Source organism: Microcaecilia unicolor, chromosome 5, assembly GCF_901765095.1.
Source record: "Microcaecilia unicolor chromosome 5, aMicUni1.1, whole genome shotgun sequence".
NCBI lineage: Eukaryota > Metazoa > Chordata > Amphibia > Gymnophiona > Siphonopidae > Microcaecilia > Microcaecilia unicolor.
In genome coordinates, this window is record NC_044035.1 from 82,639,284 (window position 1) to 82,654,356 (window position 15,073).

General features: G+C 42.7%; 1 protein-coding gene across 1 annotated transcript in view; it reads left to right on the forward strand.

Annotated features, from left to right (window-relative positions):
- The window catches only part of HTR7 (5-hydroxytryptamine receptor 7), a 54,913-nt gene extending 41,991 nt beyond the window's left edge, over positions 1–12,922 (forward strand). The window contains exons 2-3 of the mRNA XM_030204822.1: positions 2,501–3,250; positions 12,838–12,922. Of these exons, the coding sequence (XP_030060682.1) occupies positions 2,501–3,250; positions 12,838–12,910 (823 nt within the window). The 3' untranslated portion in view covers positions 12,911–12,922. The remainder of the gene's footprint in view (positions 1–2,500; positions 3,251–12,837) is intronic.
- The last annotated feature ends 2,151 nt before the right edge of the window (positions 12,923–15,073 follow it).

The window sequence follows — 15,073 nt, forward strand, 5'->3', positions numbered from 1 at the left end:
TCACGGATTCCTGGCAGTGCTCCCTGTTCCTTTTGATCATTACTCATTATTGCACTCAGCTCTGTTTATCGGCCTTGGTGAGTCCAAAATCTACTGGCTGTACCTCCCTTACTCTTTACTTGGATGTAGAGATCTCAGAACTTCACAGCTGTCTTGTTTTATTTGTTGCAACAATGGTCTTTGTGCTCCTGTCTAGCCTGTGCTGGGAGTGGGTGGCTGCCATTCTTCTAGGAGGGATTCTGCTCCTTTCCCAATGTCATTTTCATACTTTTAACACACAAAACTTGAACAAACTAGGACGTGCATATTAAAGGTAGTACAGCAATTCCTGTTTTTCAGATAAATCCAAGTTCTCACAGTTGTAATTCTTATGAAGTCGGTATTCAACCAGCGATGGTGAGCGGTTTTTTAAAATTGCTGCTGGCATTATTTCTGGATATTCAATGCTGGGTCATGTCCGGGCACAAGCACTGAATATCTGGGTTTATGTGGCTGGCTATCTCTTATGCAGTTAAGTGCAATATTCAGCACTTAACGGCATATGCAACACCGCATACAGGTATCATTTTGCTAAGCTGCTTAAGTGCCTACGTGCGCCCAATGTGCGCCAATTCAGAACTACTGCCTGGCTACCACATGGCCTGGGCAATAATTTCATTTTTTACGTGTGCCTGCTACTCGCGTTGGAAAATAATTTTTATTTTCCAGCGTGCAGTGGAAACTGGACGGTAATTGACATTGTATGCGCACTGACCATTACTGCCCGGTTAACGTGTAAGACCTTGCCACTAAGTGAATGGGTGGCAGTAAGGTCTCAGATCCAAAATGGACGCGTGGCAATTTTCATTTTGCCATACGTCCATTTTTGTCAAAATTTTTAAAAAGGCCTTTTTTTTACCGGCACGCTGAAAAATGGATCTGCGCACGCCCAAAAAACGCACCTATTCTACCGCAGGCCATTTTTCAGTGCACCTTAATAAAAGGACCCCACAGAGAGGACTGACTTTTATGCAATCCAATTTGACTGCTAAACTTAGCAGTCCTTTTATCAAGCGGCGGTAAAAGGACCCCTGCGATGGCTTTGCATGGGTTTGTTGCTCACCGGGGTCTCCTTTTACCACTACTGGTAAAAGGACTTTAAAAAAAATGGAAATGGCGGTGCAGTAAGTGTAACACTTGCCACACAACCATTTCCTGGGGGGAGCTAACCCAGCCATTTCTGGGGGAGCTAACCTGGCGGTAACCAGGCAGCATGCATCGCTGCCTGATTACTGCCAGGTAAGCCCCCAGTGCTAAAAATTAAAAATAATTTTTTGGTGCCAGAAATGACATATGATGGGAGTCGGCACTACCGCCTGGCTCCTGTGGTAGCCCAGTGGTAGGGCCGAATCACTTCACGCCAAGCCCATGGTAGCCCTAAGGGCCCCTTAGGCAGTTAAGTGCTGAATATTGTCACTTAATTGCATAAGTGCCGACTCTACCCATGGACTGCTCACAAAATAGCCAGCTTCGAGTTTAGCAGTCTGAGGTGATATTCACGGCACTAACCAGTTACGTGCCATTGAATATCCGTGGATAGCCCTGAACAAGTGATTTAACCCACCACGAACCTTTTCTTGCCAGTTAAATCATTTTGAATATTGACCGCTAAGTGAAATTTTAAGCTACTATGATGCCTGGGCTAATATGAGAGTGATCAAAAGCTGTTGTAAGTCATGAACCTTTGAGCCCACATAGTTCCCTTCTTCAGATGTTCACAACCAGGGTCAATTTTCTTCCAGGTCACCAAACTGAAACCATTTATTGCCAGCTTGGAATCTTTTTGAGGCTGTTTATTTTTCTCTAATGCTGCTGGAGTGGAAATTGGAATAACCCCCATCTTTCCCTCAACCCCGCAGCTGGCCTAACCCAATACCTAGCCCTGACTGTAACCTATAACCTACTTATCCAGTTTTCTTCAGGATCAGTATAGTTATGAAAACAGTGCACATTTTATAAAAAAACAAACAAACCTTGAAACTAAAGTCATTCAGCAATTTTCAAAGCCATTTCCCTGGCTCAATGGTGATTTACCTGGGGAAGTTGATCCATTTGACTACTTCCATTGTCTGGCTAAAATGACATTTGATTTTCTGCAGTGCAAGCATTTTCAGCTGGGTTAAATAGAGATACTCCTGGGAGAATATTTTGTTAAGGGAAATAAACATCCAGGTATCCTCTCTTTGAAAATTAAGTGCAAAATACATGGTGCAATGTACCTGCATACTTTACATGGCTTATTTGAAATTGCCCCTTCTATTCATTTGCAACTCTTTGACCCACAATGATTGTGCTACAATGCAAATGTCAGATGTTACTTAAAGTACAGGGGAAAATAGCAATGATCTGTTTGCTAAATATTCTTTTAATCAGGCATATTATTTATTTAAACTTTGGCGGGCAGTCTACAGTATGCATAACATTTTAATAATCCAGTAATAAGTGTATGTGATTTTTCTAGGTACCTTGGAATAACAAGACCCCTTACATACCCTGTGAGGCAAAATGGGAAATGTATGGCAAAGATGATTCTGTGTGTATGGCTTCTCTCTGCTTCTATCACTTTACCACCTCTCTTTGGCTGGGCCCAAAATGTGAATGATGAAGAAGTTTGCCTAATCAGCCAAGATTTTGGATACACCATCTATTCAACTGCAGTTGCATTTTATATCCCAATGTCAGTGATGCTTTTCATGTACTATCAGATTTACAAGGCTGCTAAGAGAAGTGCAGCCAAACATAAATTTGCCGGTTTCCCACGACCTGAAGAAGATGAAAGGGTAGGCTCTATAAATGGAGTTGTCAGACTACACAAAGAGTCTGAAGAATGTACCAATTTTTCAAGGCTACTTAAAAACGATAGAAAAAATATTTCCATCTTTAAACGAGAGCAGAAGGCAGCTACCACTCTTGGGATTATTGTTGGAGCTTTTACAGTGTGTTGGTTGCCATTTTTCATCCTTTCAACAGCAAGACCTTTTATCTGTGGTACAGAATGTAGTTGCATTCCCTTCTGGCTTGAGAGAACATTTCTGTGGCTGGGATATGCAAACTCTCTCATTAACCCTTTTATATATGCCTTTTTCAACCGAGACTTGAGGACAACCTATCGAAATCTGCTACAGTGCAGATACAGGAATATCAACCGAAAGCTATCAGCTGCTGGGATGCACGAGGCTCTGAAGCTTGCAGAACGACCAGATCTTCTGCTGTAAGATAACTTTATATCTACTTGAGAAAATGTATGTACATAAATGTATTTTAGGAATTACATTTTATTTCAGAAGCAAATATCTGTACTAGGAATGGATGAGTTGGTTATGACTTTGGGTCCTACATATCACAACCTGCCTTGGATATAGTAGTGTGGTTGCTATGTTAGTCCACTTTAAAGGTAATAAATACAAATAAAATAAAAGGGGAAATTAAGATACCTTTTTTTATTGGACTACCAATGCATTCTTGACTAGTTTTTGAAGGCTTGAAGCTTCATTCTCAGTTTAGAAAAGTAAGAACAAAAGATGACAATATCAGAATATATAAGTAGCATTTCAATGACAGCCTCAAGGGGAAATGGTAGAGATGAGGTGGAAGGGTGTGAAATAGGGAGAGCTGCATGGGTGATTAGAAAGTGACAAAACAATATAATTTTATGGTTTATAATTTGTTAGGAAACCCAGATTTCTGTTAAGTCCTTTCATGGTTGTGTCAAGGTATTTTAGCATTCTAACTTCAAAGTTCATATGTTCTGGATTGTTTAACATTTCTTTAGTATTTTGACAATAAGATCATTGATGCAGTGCTCTGGTCCTGAAAAATGATCACCCACAGAGGAATTACCTTGGTTTGCTTTGTGGTGTCTGATGTGGTTCCTGTGTGAGTTATTCTTTTCTTTAGCATCTGGTCTGTCTCCCCAATGTAGTGTCTTTCTTCACATTTTCTGTATTTAGTAATATATACTTAATTTGCAGAAATCCTTTTACACACTGCGACCACTTCATACAGAACATTCCCTCTTTGCAACCCAGTCTCTCTGCTTATTGATTCATTCCTTGGTGATGTCTTGTAGTGACTACTGTAATTCTTTCCTGCATGGTTTACTCAATATCAACTAAGGCGTCTACAAATCATACAAAACACTGCTGTAAAATGTATCTTCGGTGCTAAAGAAATATGATAGCATGTCACCATTGCTCATAAATGAGCACTGCCTTCCCATCTCTTTTTAAACTCCCTTCAAATTTTGTCCTTGGCTTACCAGATCATTCATACTGATTTACCATCATTTTTGTACAGTTTCCTGACCCATAAGTCCAAAGCTGCACCCTTCGTTCTATTTAACAACACTTGCTAGACGTGCCTTATCCTCTTCAAATTCACTCTCACTCTGTTAGGTCTTTCTGTTTCAGTGTCACCCTACTCGATCTACAGTCTGAATCCTCTATTAAGAAATTTAAAACACCACTTAAAACTCGTTACTTCTCCAAGGAATTTCCATCTGCTACACTCATTACTTAGATGAATCTGATCAGCTATCAACACTTGCCCCGCTGCTGTACCAGTACAGCTTTCACATTGTAGTGGAGGAGTGGCCTACTGGTTAGGGTGGTGGACTTTGGTCCTGAGGAACTGAGTTTGATTCCCGGCACAGGCAGCTCCTTGTGACTCTGGGCAAGTCACTTAACTCTCCATTGCCTATTGCATTGAGCCTGCCATGAGTGGGAAAGCACAGGGTACAAATGTAACAAATAAAAATCTTCAAATCACTTCTCCTGATTTGTATCTTACATACAATGACCCCACCCCCCCATGTCCCAACTCATCCTTTTTTAATAATTGATTGTAACCCAGGTTCCTTTTTTGTCATCTCTTCTCATACCCCCATATATATATTTTAATCTATTGGAAAACACGTCGCTCTTTTTGTTATCTGGGGTATATTAAGTAAAATTGAAATATGAAATGAGATATGAAATTTGAGGATGAGCATGAGTAAGATCCCTATATTTTTTAAAACTTTTTATTTATGCATTTAAGTTGAACAATTCCACAAGTATCCACTTGATTAGGACACACAGGGCAACACAATACACAGAAAATAACTCAAACATGAAAAAATTACAAAAGGAGTTAGAAGAAAGAAAACTGTTTGCATTAACTCTTCCTTAAACCACAAAACTTGGGGGAGTGACTACATATAATTAGGAGACGGTGGGGGTCTTTTACTATAGATTAGCTCAAGTTATCTACAGCAGGGCCCATATGAATAAAATGGGACCTGCTGCAGATAACTCGAGCTAACCTTTAGTTCAAGACCCCCTATATGAGAAAAATTGTCTAGAGAGGAACAAGCCTTGCCCAGTTTACCCTACAAATAACGTCTCAACCATTTGATATTACCCAACTCCAGACAGCTTTTATAGATCAATGAAAGACTTAAGATGTTCTAGTTCAAAGAACACATAGTTCACACCTAAGTAACGAATAATACGTTAAAACAGATATACAAGAAGAAATGAAGCACCCAAAGCTTTAGTGTCAGCCCTCATGTCCAAGAAACATCTCCTGTCTTGAATATATTTGGCCACATCAGGATACAGCCGCACTCTCTGACCACAAAACATTTGTTGAAAGTTTTTGAAATAACAGTCTCATAATCCCATTTAGATCTTGTTCAAACACAAAGGAAATAAGTATGGTAGCTCTTACTGACACTTCTGAAATTGAGTACTCCAATACAGCAGATAATCTTTCAAATTCTCTTGTCCCTGACCAGGATCTTCCAGAGTCCCCCTAGTTACTATTTTAGTAGGTAAATAATAAATCATATTAACAGGCGTCCTTTTATATATAAGGCACGCTGAAAAATGGCCTGCAGTAGTGTAGGCTTGGGTTTTGGGCACGCGCAGAATCATTTTTCAACGCATGTGTAAAAAAGGCCTTTTTTAATGAAAATGGAGGTGCGGCAAAATCAAAATTGCCGAGCGTCCATTTTTGGTCTGAAACCTTACTGCTAGCCATAGACCTAGCAGTAAAGAATTTGGGCGGTAATGACCTACGCATGTCAGATGCCACTTGGCATGTGTCCGCTATGCGCATCATTTTTCAGATGCACGTAATGGACGCACACCAAAATGAAATTACCGCAACATCCACACGGTAGTCGGGCGGTGACTCCATTTTGGCGCGCATAGGCGCTTACACGGCTTAGTAAAAGGATCCCTGAAGGAATAGAGTTTGAAAATAATTTTAAATTTTCAATAAGAAATTTTTTAAACAAGTCCATAGGGGGGAAACTGACTGGTCTATGAAAGTTCAATATTCTAAGATTTAAATGCCTATTGAAGGTTTTCCAGCAGTTTAAATTTTCTGTGGATAATAAGTTGTCCTTAATTAAAGTTGTTACATTTCCTTTAAGTGCTGTAATTTCAGCTTGAGTATGTCTCAACAGCCTCCTTCTTAATTTTATCTATTGACTGAGACAAACCTTCAACCTTCATGGCAAGATTAGCAGTCTCCAGAGTTGATTTTGACACAGTATTCAGCCTCTCAATAGCCTGTCAAAGAGTCTCCAGAGTAACCACAACGGGGGGGGGGGGGGGGGGGGGGGGGGGATGAGGTAACATCATACACTCCCCTACAGTAATTTCTCCTGACACTGTACCTTTGGTAACGGTTCCCATGCTGCCATAGGCGCCGAGTTTTGGGATCTGAGCCCTTGGATCTGTATGCTGCTGCCGGCCCATTCGGGCACCACACTGCAAAAAGTAAAAGCAGTTTTTAAAAAAGGAGTGGCACTGGCAATCCAATGTTGTTGCTTGCTCCCCAATCATCTATTCCAAGGGCTGATCCCACATCCCAGGGATTCCCCATTCCACGGTCCGCTTCTGTGTGCTTGCACAGACGGGGTTGATGTGAGCTCCTGGAGCAGCAAAACGCTGGTGACTTTTCCCAGAAGCTGGGACTCTGGCCGGGAAACATTCCTTCTTTTCACTGAGTGGGCGAACGTCAGAGCTGGGCCCGAATGTATTCAGGCATTGCATACGGCCATTTACATTTTCCTAGAAATAGGGACTCTAGACTCTGCAGTCTGTTTATTGCGCCCCTGATTTTTGTTCCGGTGGGGGGGGGGGGGGGGGGGGCGGGGAGAAGACTGATATGAAAATCCAGAGCTGGCTGCAAGGTTCCAGGACCTCACCAGAATGAACTTTTTGGATTTGGTACTGACTTTCTATGCATCTCTTATTTTGACCTTTCACTTTTGATATTTGGAATTTATAGTAACTCAGAAGCTCCAGAGACTAAAGTGGGTATTATTATTTTCAAGAGAATAATCTATCAAGGCATGCCATTTTATACTAGTCTGATTGTATTTTACATTTTATTTACTGAACTGAAGCTTTTAATGAACTGCAGCTGATCGGCTTACCCCCACAGTCAAAAGCTCCTCAAAATATAAAAAGGTTCAGAACTGCTGATCTTGGCGCTATGTAATTAATTTTTAAATGTATGTGGTCATTTTTGCTCAAGTGTAACTCAATTACTGAGAAGAGCTGGAGGTTGAGAAGCAGACCCCGAGTTTACAGCATAGAACAGGGGCACCTGGACTCTGCTGTTCTTTCTTTAACATAGTAATCAGTAAATAAATCAATTTGATCAGAAGGGCTGCAGAGTTTAGGTTCCTGATGCCTTCTGTCAGTAGGCAAGGCCGCCGAGGGGGGCAAAATTCTCCGAGCCCGGCCTCAAAGGGGGGCCCGGAGCTGCGCTGCTGCACTGAATAATAAATTTCCGGTTTGCTAAGCTTTATAAAAGTTGGATGGCGGTGGCATGGTAGAGCAGGCAAAAAGCTGCCTGCAGTGCACCGAGTGCAATCTTCTTTGGTTTCCTGACTTGTGCAGGGGGCACCGGCGCTGGCACAGGCACACTGCATTATTGCCATTAACTTGCTGTGCACCAGTGCAGGTCCTCTGTTGCTCCTCTCCTCATCCTTCTGACTTCCTTCCTGCCTCTCTCCGACTCTCTCTCCCTGGTGTGTGACGGCACTGCGCAGCTGGGCCCTGTCTTTCTCAGTGCGGCGCCGGTGACGTACTTCTTCCCTAGCTGAATGTCTCATCTCCTGCGTTCAGTGCGCTGCGGCGGGCTGCCTGCTCTGCACTTCCACCACATATCCAGTTGTGGATGTCGGTTGTACAGTGATTGTACTACTGTGTAGTGTCTACAGTCTAGCTAGCAAGGTTCAGGGCAGGGTTGGAATAGGATTATAATCTGGCGGACGGTCTCCCAACCCAACTCCTCCTCAGTCCCAGCCAGGACAACACAGGTCATAGAGGACAGGAGGAGAGACAAGCAGACAAACTAGAAGAATTGTTTTTTTTGTAAGGTAATGATTAATTTTATTTTCCAATGCCATTTTCTTATGCACTGACTCAAGAGAGACTGGTTCCCAGCAGTGTCCCCCCTCCCCCACACTATATACCATTTTTATGGGAATATGATTGGCTCCTTATTTTAGGCATGGCTTATAGTCTATAGTCATCATTGCTTTTTCTGAAATGACTACTCCTGTGCATGCTGGAAATACATGAGTATTTGACGCATCTGTTTATATATTTTAATAAAAGCTCCACATTTGGCAGAGCCTTTTGTAAATTACTGGGAGACTTGTAAATGTCTCAATCTGCATCTCAGTTACTATAATGTTTTATGTAAAGTGAGCAGGTCACATGTTTGACTTATGATGTGTGGTGCACGGGGTGGGGAGGGCCCTTAAGATTGTTTGCCCCGGGCCTGGCTTTGTCTCTCGGCGGCCCTGTCACTAGGAAGACGCTTGTCATCTCCAGGAGAGACTTTCATGCAGGCTGGGGGGTCAGGGATAGATATTATTTTTTATTTATTTCAAATCATTTATACCCCGCCTTTTGCCGCAGTGTTGCAGCCCCAAAGCGGCTTACAATGAACTAGTTAAAATAAATACATTAAAATAAATACAGTGCAGTTACATTTCATCAGGAAGGGCGGGAGGACAAGGCAAGAAGGGAAAGGCAAAGGAGGCAAAGAGAAACAGCAGAAGTCCAAGCGGGCCAAGAGGGATGATGGAAGACCAGGTTCAACTTCCTGGATTCAGTTACAAGATAAAGTTTGTTTTCCTATTGCAGTGTTGCAGAAGCAGGAGAGAAATGCAACACACATTGCAGAGATATGGAAGGCAGATTTGAATGTTTTGTTTACAATAGATCAATAGGATCTTGGTTTATTTCTGTATTTCATTTCCATGCCCAGCCATAGAAGCCAACTCTGTGGGTGCTTGAGTTCCCCTCCCCCAATATTGAGCAAGATCCTTGAATGTATCCAAGGAGGGGTAAGTTCTGTTGGGTTTAGCACCCCCAATCATTTTGAAAAGTTGACTCCAATGCATGCTGCTGATCACATAGCTGGTGCCTTCTGCCAGCACAGGGCCTGCAACCGTGATCCTGCCAGCAGCTGGATATGGTGGGGCTTCAGTAGCAGGGAGGAGACAAAGAGGGGCATAACAGCTGGCCGAAACTGTATTATCGAAAAAGATAGCCGGCCATCTTTTTTTTCGATAATACGGTTTAGCCCGGCCAAATGCCTTGGATTTCGCTGGGTTTGAGATGCCGGTTTTGTTTTTCAACGATAAGGGAAAAAAATGCTGGCCATCTCAAACCCGGCGAAATCCAAGGCATTTGGTTGTGGGAGGAGCCAGCATTTGTAGTGCACTGGTCCCCCTGACATGCCAGGACACCAACCGGGCACCCTAGGGGGCACTTCTAACAATTAAAAAAATATATACAAATACCTCCCAGGTGCATAGCTCCCTTACCTTGCGTGCTGAGCCCCCCAAATCCCCCCCAAACCCACTCCCCACAACTCTACACCAATACCATAGCCCTCTTGGGTGAAGGGGGGCACCTACATGTGGGTTTTGGGGAGGGGGGGTTAGAGGGCTCAACACTTAGCACCACAAGTGTAACAGGTAGTGGGGGGGGGGGGGGGGGATGGACCTGGGTCTGCCTGCCTGAAGTGCACTGCACCCATTAAAAACTGCTCCAGGGACTTGCATACTGCTGTCAGGGAGCTGGGTATGACATTTGAGGCTGGCATGCAGGCTGGCAAAAAAGGTTTTTATTTTTTTAGTGTGGGAGGGGGTTGGTGACCACTGGGGGACTACGGGGAGGTCATCCCCCATTCCCTCCGGTGGTCATCTAGTCATTTGGGGCACCTTTTTGAAGCTTGGTCGTGAAAATAAAAGTACAAAGTAAACCCGGCAAAATACTGCTTAATGCTGCTTTTTTTTCCATTATCCGCGAAAGTCGGCCATCTAGTAGCCACACCCATGCCCGCCCATATCCCGCCTTCGCTATGCCGCCGACACGCCCCCTTGAACTTTTGCCGGCGAGGTGACAGGAAAGCGGCGATTCTGTCAAAAAAGCCGCTTTCGATTATACTGATTTCACCGCTTTTGAGAGATCGCCGGCCATCTCCCGATTTATTTCAGGAAATGGCCGGCGATCACTTTCGAAAATAAGCCTGAAAGAAACATCCTGCCCCAGAAACAGCGCTCCTCCCAATGAAGTTCCAGAAGGGCCTGCTCCCTGTAATGATTTCTGACATTGGATGGAGCAAAGCTCCAGAGTCTGCTGCACTGGTGAGGAAGCTCTAGCTGGTGAAGGTAAAGCTTTAAAACATCCCCTTTCTTTTGGTACAGGGCATACTGACTCTCACAGTCAGGACTGTGGAAACAGAAAGGGCAGTATTAGACAAACACGGAGTGTATAGCAGCTGACCTCGGGACACCATCTTGGCCACTCCCCAGGTTCCCTTTATCTTCCATATTTTCCCCATGTGGATAACTGATGTCCTGTGATATGCTGGCAGCTTGATAAATGGCAAGGACTTGTGCCATTCTCTTCTTTCTGAGCTTCTGTTGAATTGCATTACGGTAATTTATTTATTTATTAGGATTTATTTACCGCCTTTTTGAAGGAATTCACTCAAGGCGGTGTACAGTAAGAACAGATCAAACATGAGCAGAAGGCAATTAGAGCAGTAAAAATATTCAAACAACAGTACAAAGTATGGCATGGTATACTACTTGCAACGACAACACAATATGTACTAGAACATTATAATTGGTAGTGAAGGGTAAGGTAAAGTTGTAATATATAGATGAGTAATTGTTGCTTCAGATTTGGTAGTTGTTGGAAGGCCAGTGGTGCTGGGAATATCTTTTACTAATTCATCCTCCTGAAGAAGTGGCTGTATGTCTTTTATGATTTTTCTAAATTTTCTTAGCTCTGTTTTATATTGTACTGCAAGAGGGACTCTTTGGTTTTCTTTTTCTTTTTTTGTACTGCAGTAAATTTCTACAGGCTGTTTTAAGTGAAAAAGCAATCTTACTGGAGATCATTTTGTGGTTGTAGCCAGTGGTGTGCTGGTAACTTCCCTCCTGCAGCCGCATCTTTTTTTAAAACAGCTGCCAAGATTTACAAGGGCGGCCTCGCGAGACTTTCGCCCCTGGAAGTCTCGGCAGCCATTTTTAAAGAGCGATGTGGTGCAGGAGGGTCAGACTGGGGATCTTTCCTGCCCCGAAGGCTCCACTAGACCACCAGGGACCCTGCTGTCTTCAGATATGTGCTGGGAGTCTATGACCCTGCAGCTCGGGGGGGGGGGGGGGGGGGAGGAAAGGCAAGCCGGCTCGCACTCCCAGAACAACCGGCTCGCAAGATGCCAAAAATTTTAACCGGCTCTTCTGAGCTGGTGCGAGCCGGCTCTAGCACACCACTGGTTGTAGCCTTTCTATCTGAAAGATTCAGTCAGAACATAAACAATGGTTTCGTGCAGAGTGGCTGTCTATAATGGACTTTTAGTATGTGAAGGGTGGAAGCTAGAATTCTAGAGTAGTTGCTTTTGTTAGTTGATTTCCAATATATAGATGTTTGTATATATCCATTGTTGATAGAAACTGTGATGTATAGAAAGTTAGGAGGTAATTCTGTAAATTCATGCCAGTGGCATAGCTACAGGTGGGACTATTACTACTTATCATTTCTATAGCGCTACTAGACGTACGCAGTGCTGTACACTTGACCATGAAGAGACAGTCTCTGCTCGACAGAGCTTGCAATCTTATTAGGACAGACAAACAGGACAAACAAGAGATAAGGGAATATTAAAGTGAGGATGATAAAATAAAGGTTCTGAACAAGTGAATAAGGGTTAGGAGTTAAAAGCAGCATCAAAAAGGTGGGCTTTTAGCTTAGATTTGAAGACGGCCAGAGATGGCCCCACCCAGTAGTGGCACCACACTGCTCTCACCCCTCTTTCCTCCGCGGTGTCCCGGCATTTGCCCTGCTGTCTCTGAACCCCGTCCCTTTCCGGTGTACCTTACAGGAGTCCCCAGCGCCTGCAGCGAACTGAAGATCTTTTGAAATCAGATTCCCTTGTAGAACTAAGGGGCTAAGATTAGTTGTTCTTTCAGTCTGTTGGAGTAAACAATGCAGACAGCTGAGATGTGAATGAGTAGTTCGGAGGTGGCACCTTGAAGTATGTAAAAAAACTAGACAGGTGTCTTTAAACTTGATTCTTTCAGCTATGGCTAACCAATGTAGTTTAGCGAGATATGGTGAAGCGCTTGTGTATCTGTTCATTTTGAAAATTAGTCTTACCACTGTGTTCTGTATGATCTGCAGTTTTTTTTTCTGGTATTGTGTCTGCTAAGTATTTCTCTTCCCTGAAATTCGCAATCCTAATTTCTTCTTCCATTTCTTTGTCTTTCAGGAAAAACTCTTCGAGGGAAGATCTCCTTTCAGAGAAAGTCCAGGAGCAGGTTGTCAGCAGGCTTCACTCATAGCTCCACTTTAGCTCTTCAGATATTTTTTTTTGTCTTTCATTTCTTAAATAATATTTTGAAATATTGACCTGGATTGGCCACTGTCGGTGACAGGATGCTGGGCTAGATGGACCTTTGGTCTTTCCCAGTATGGCACTACTTATGTACTTATGTACTTATGTACTTATTGTTCTAATATTGAATTCTTAGTTGAGGAAGGATTACTATGGCATTGGCTGTATTTGCAATAGTTTTGAAACATTTGTTTGATGTACTACACCGTTTTGGGTTTTTTTTTTTGTCACAATCATCAAAATCAGATTTGCTGCTCTCTCCTGGAACTGTCACAGAAAGTTTGCTGTATGTGCCATAACTACAGTATTTATTGATATAAACTAATTGTTTTGCTTCAAAGACTTTTTACCATCACTGTTGTTCTTTTGCACATAAATCCATCAACAGACGTTTGTGCAATACTATATATTTAAACTCAGAGTGTACGAATGATTGTGATTTTGCAGCAGTGAGATTTAACAAGGTCATAAACTGAAACAGGTATCACAATATACTGTTTCCGTGGCACCTGGCTTTATCTTTTAGGCCAATTTTTATATAGTCAGTTGGACTTAGCCACAATATTAGATATAAATGAAATTTTAATTTAAACAAATGGCCGTCTGTGGCGTGGCTGTTACAACATATGGGTTTGGAGGAAAAAGCCTCTGAGTTCCCGGTTCAGAATATTCAGATCTGAATACACGGGGCAAAATCTTCATCGGCTAAAAAACCTCCCTAATACAATTGAAGGTGTGACTTGTTATTCTGTGTGTCGATATTCAAAACAGACTCAATCCACGGAGGGAACCATTGAATCTGTTTTGAATATCTACACACAGAATAACAAGTCACACCTTCAATTGTATTAGGGAGGTTTTTTACCCGATGAAGAGTTTGCCCCGTGTATTCAGATCTGAATATTCTGAACCGGTAACGCAGAGGCTTTTTCCTCCAAACACATACATTGTAACAGCCATGCAACAGATGGCCATTTGTTTAAAATGAAATTTTATCTTTTAGGTCACATGAGGTACAAAAGTAAAAGGAAACATGTACTTTTTAAGTTTTCTCTAACACACAGGGCCCTATTTAATAAGCCGCACTAACAGTAGAGACACCTATAGGAATATATGGGTGTCTCTAGTATTAGCGCATGCTAACAATTAGTACATGCTAAAAACACTAGCGCACCTTAGTAAATAAGGCTCTGACTATACTTTTACAACTTTCATCTGTGTCTCTTTTTGGCATTTATCCAGGAAGGATTGGCTCCTACCCAAATAAATGCAACTTACTGGAGCCAGCCACTGATTTTCAGAGGCACTAACCAGATTATTTAAAGATATGTTTATTACATAAGATTGTGCTTTTCCACGAAGGAGCCCTTTTACTAAGCCACAGTAGGGTTAACGAGCGGGTAGCACATGCCAAATCGACACTATTTCCGGGGTAGTGTGGGCACCCGGCAGTAATTCTGAAGTTAGTGTGAGCTGTTTCCCGCAGTAAAATAACTATTTTCTACTGTGGGGGGAAGGAGAACGGCGTTCCCGGTGGGAACTGGCAGCACGGCCACATTGGCGCACGCTGCCTCATTACCACACAAGTAGCACTTGAGCCCTTTCCGACAAGTAAATAGGTGGTGTTATGGGCTCAGGCAGTAAATGTGGAGGAGTGGAGGAATGGCCTAGTGGTTAGGGTGGTGGACTTTGGTCCTGAGGAACTGAGTTCAATTCCCAGCACAGGCAGCTCCTTGTGACTCTGGGCAAGTCACTTAACCCTCCATTGCCTGCTGCATTGAGCCTGCCATGAGTGGGGAAAAAGTGCAGCATACAAATGTAACAAAAAAATAAAATAGCCATGTGCTACTTTTCATATTAGTGCACAGCCATTTATTGCCCCATAAAAAAAGGCATTTTTCCCCAGCCACGGTAAAAAATGGCCAATCACGCACCAATTTCATTGTCCAAAGTAGCGCAGGCCACTTTTTACTGTAGCTTATTAAAAGGGCCCCAAAGGTCCTTTTAGACATGCGTAAACTGGCATTTAGACGTTTTAATTGCATAAACTTCTAAATCTCAATTTACATAGCCAGCATATACATGTCTAATAGTTTTGGTATATTGGGAA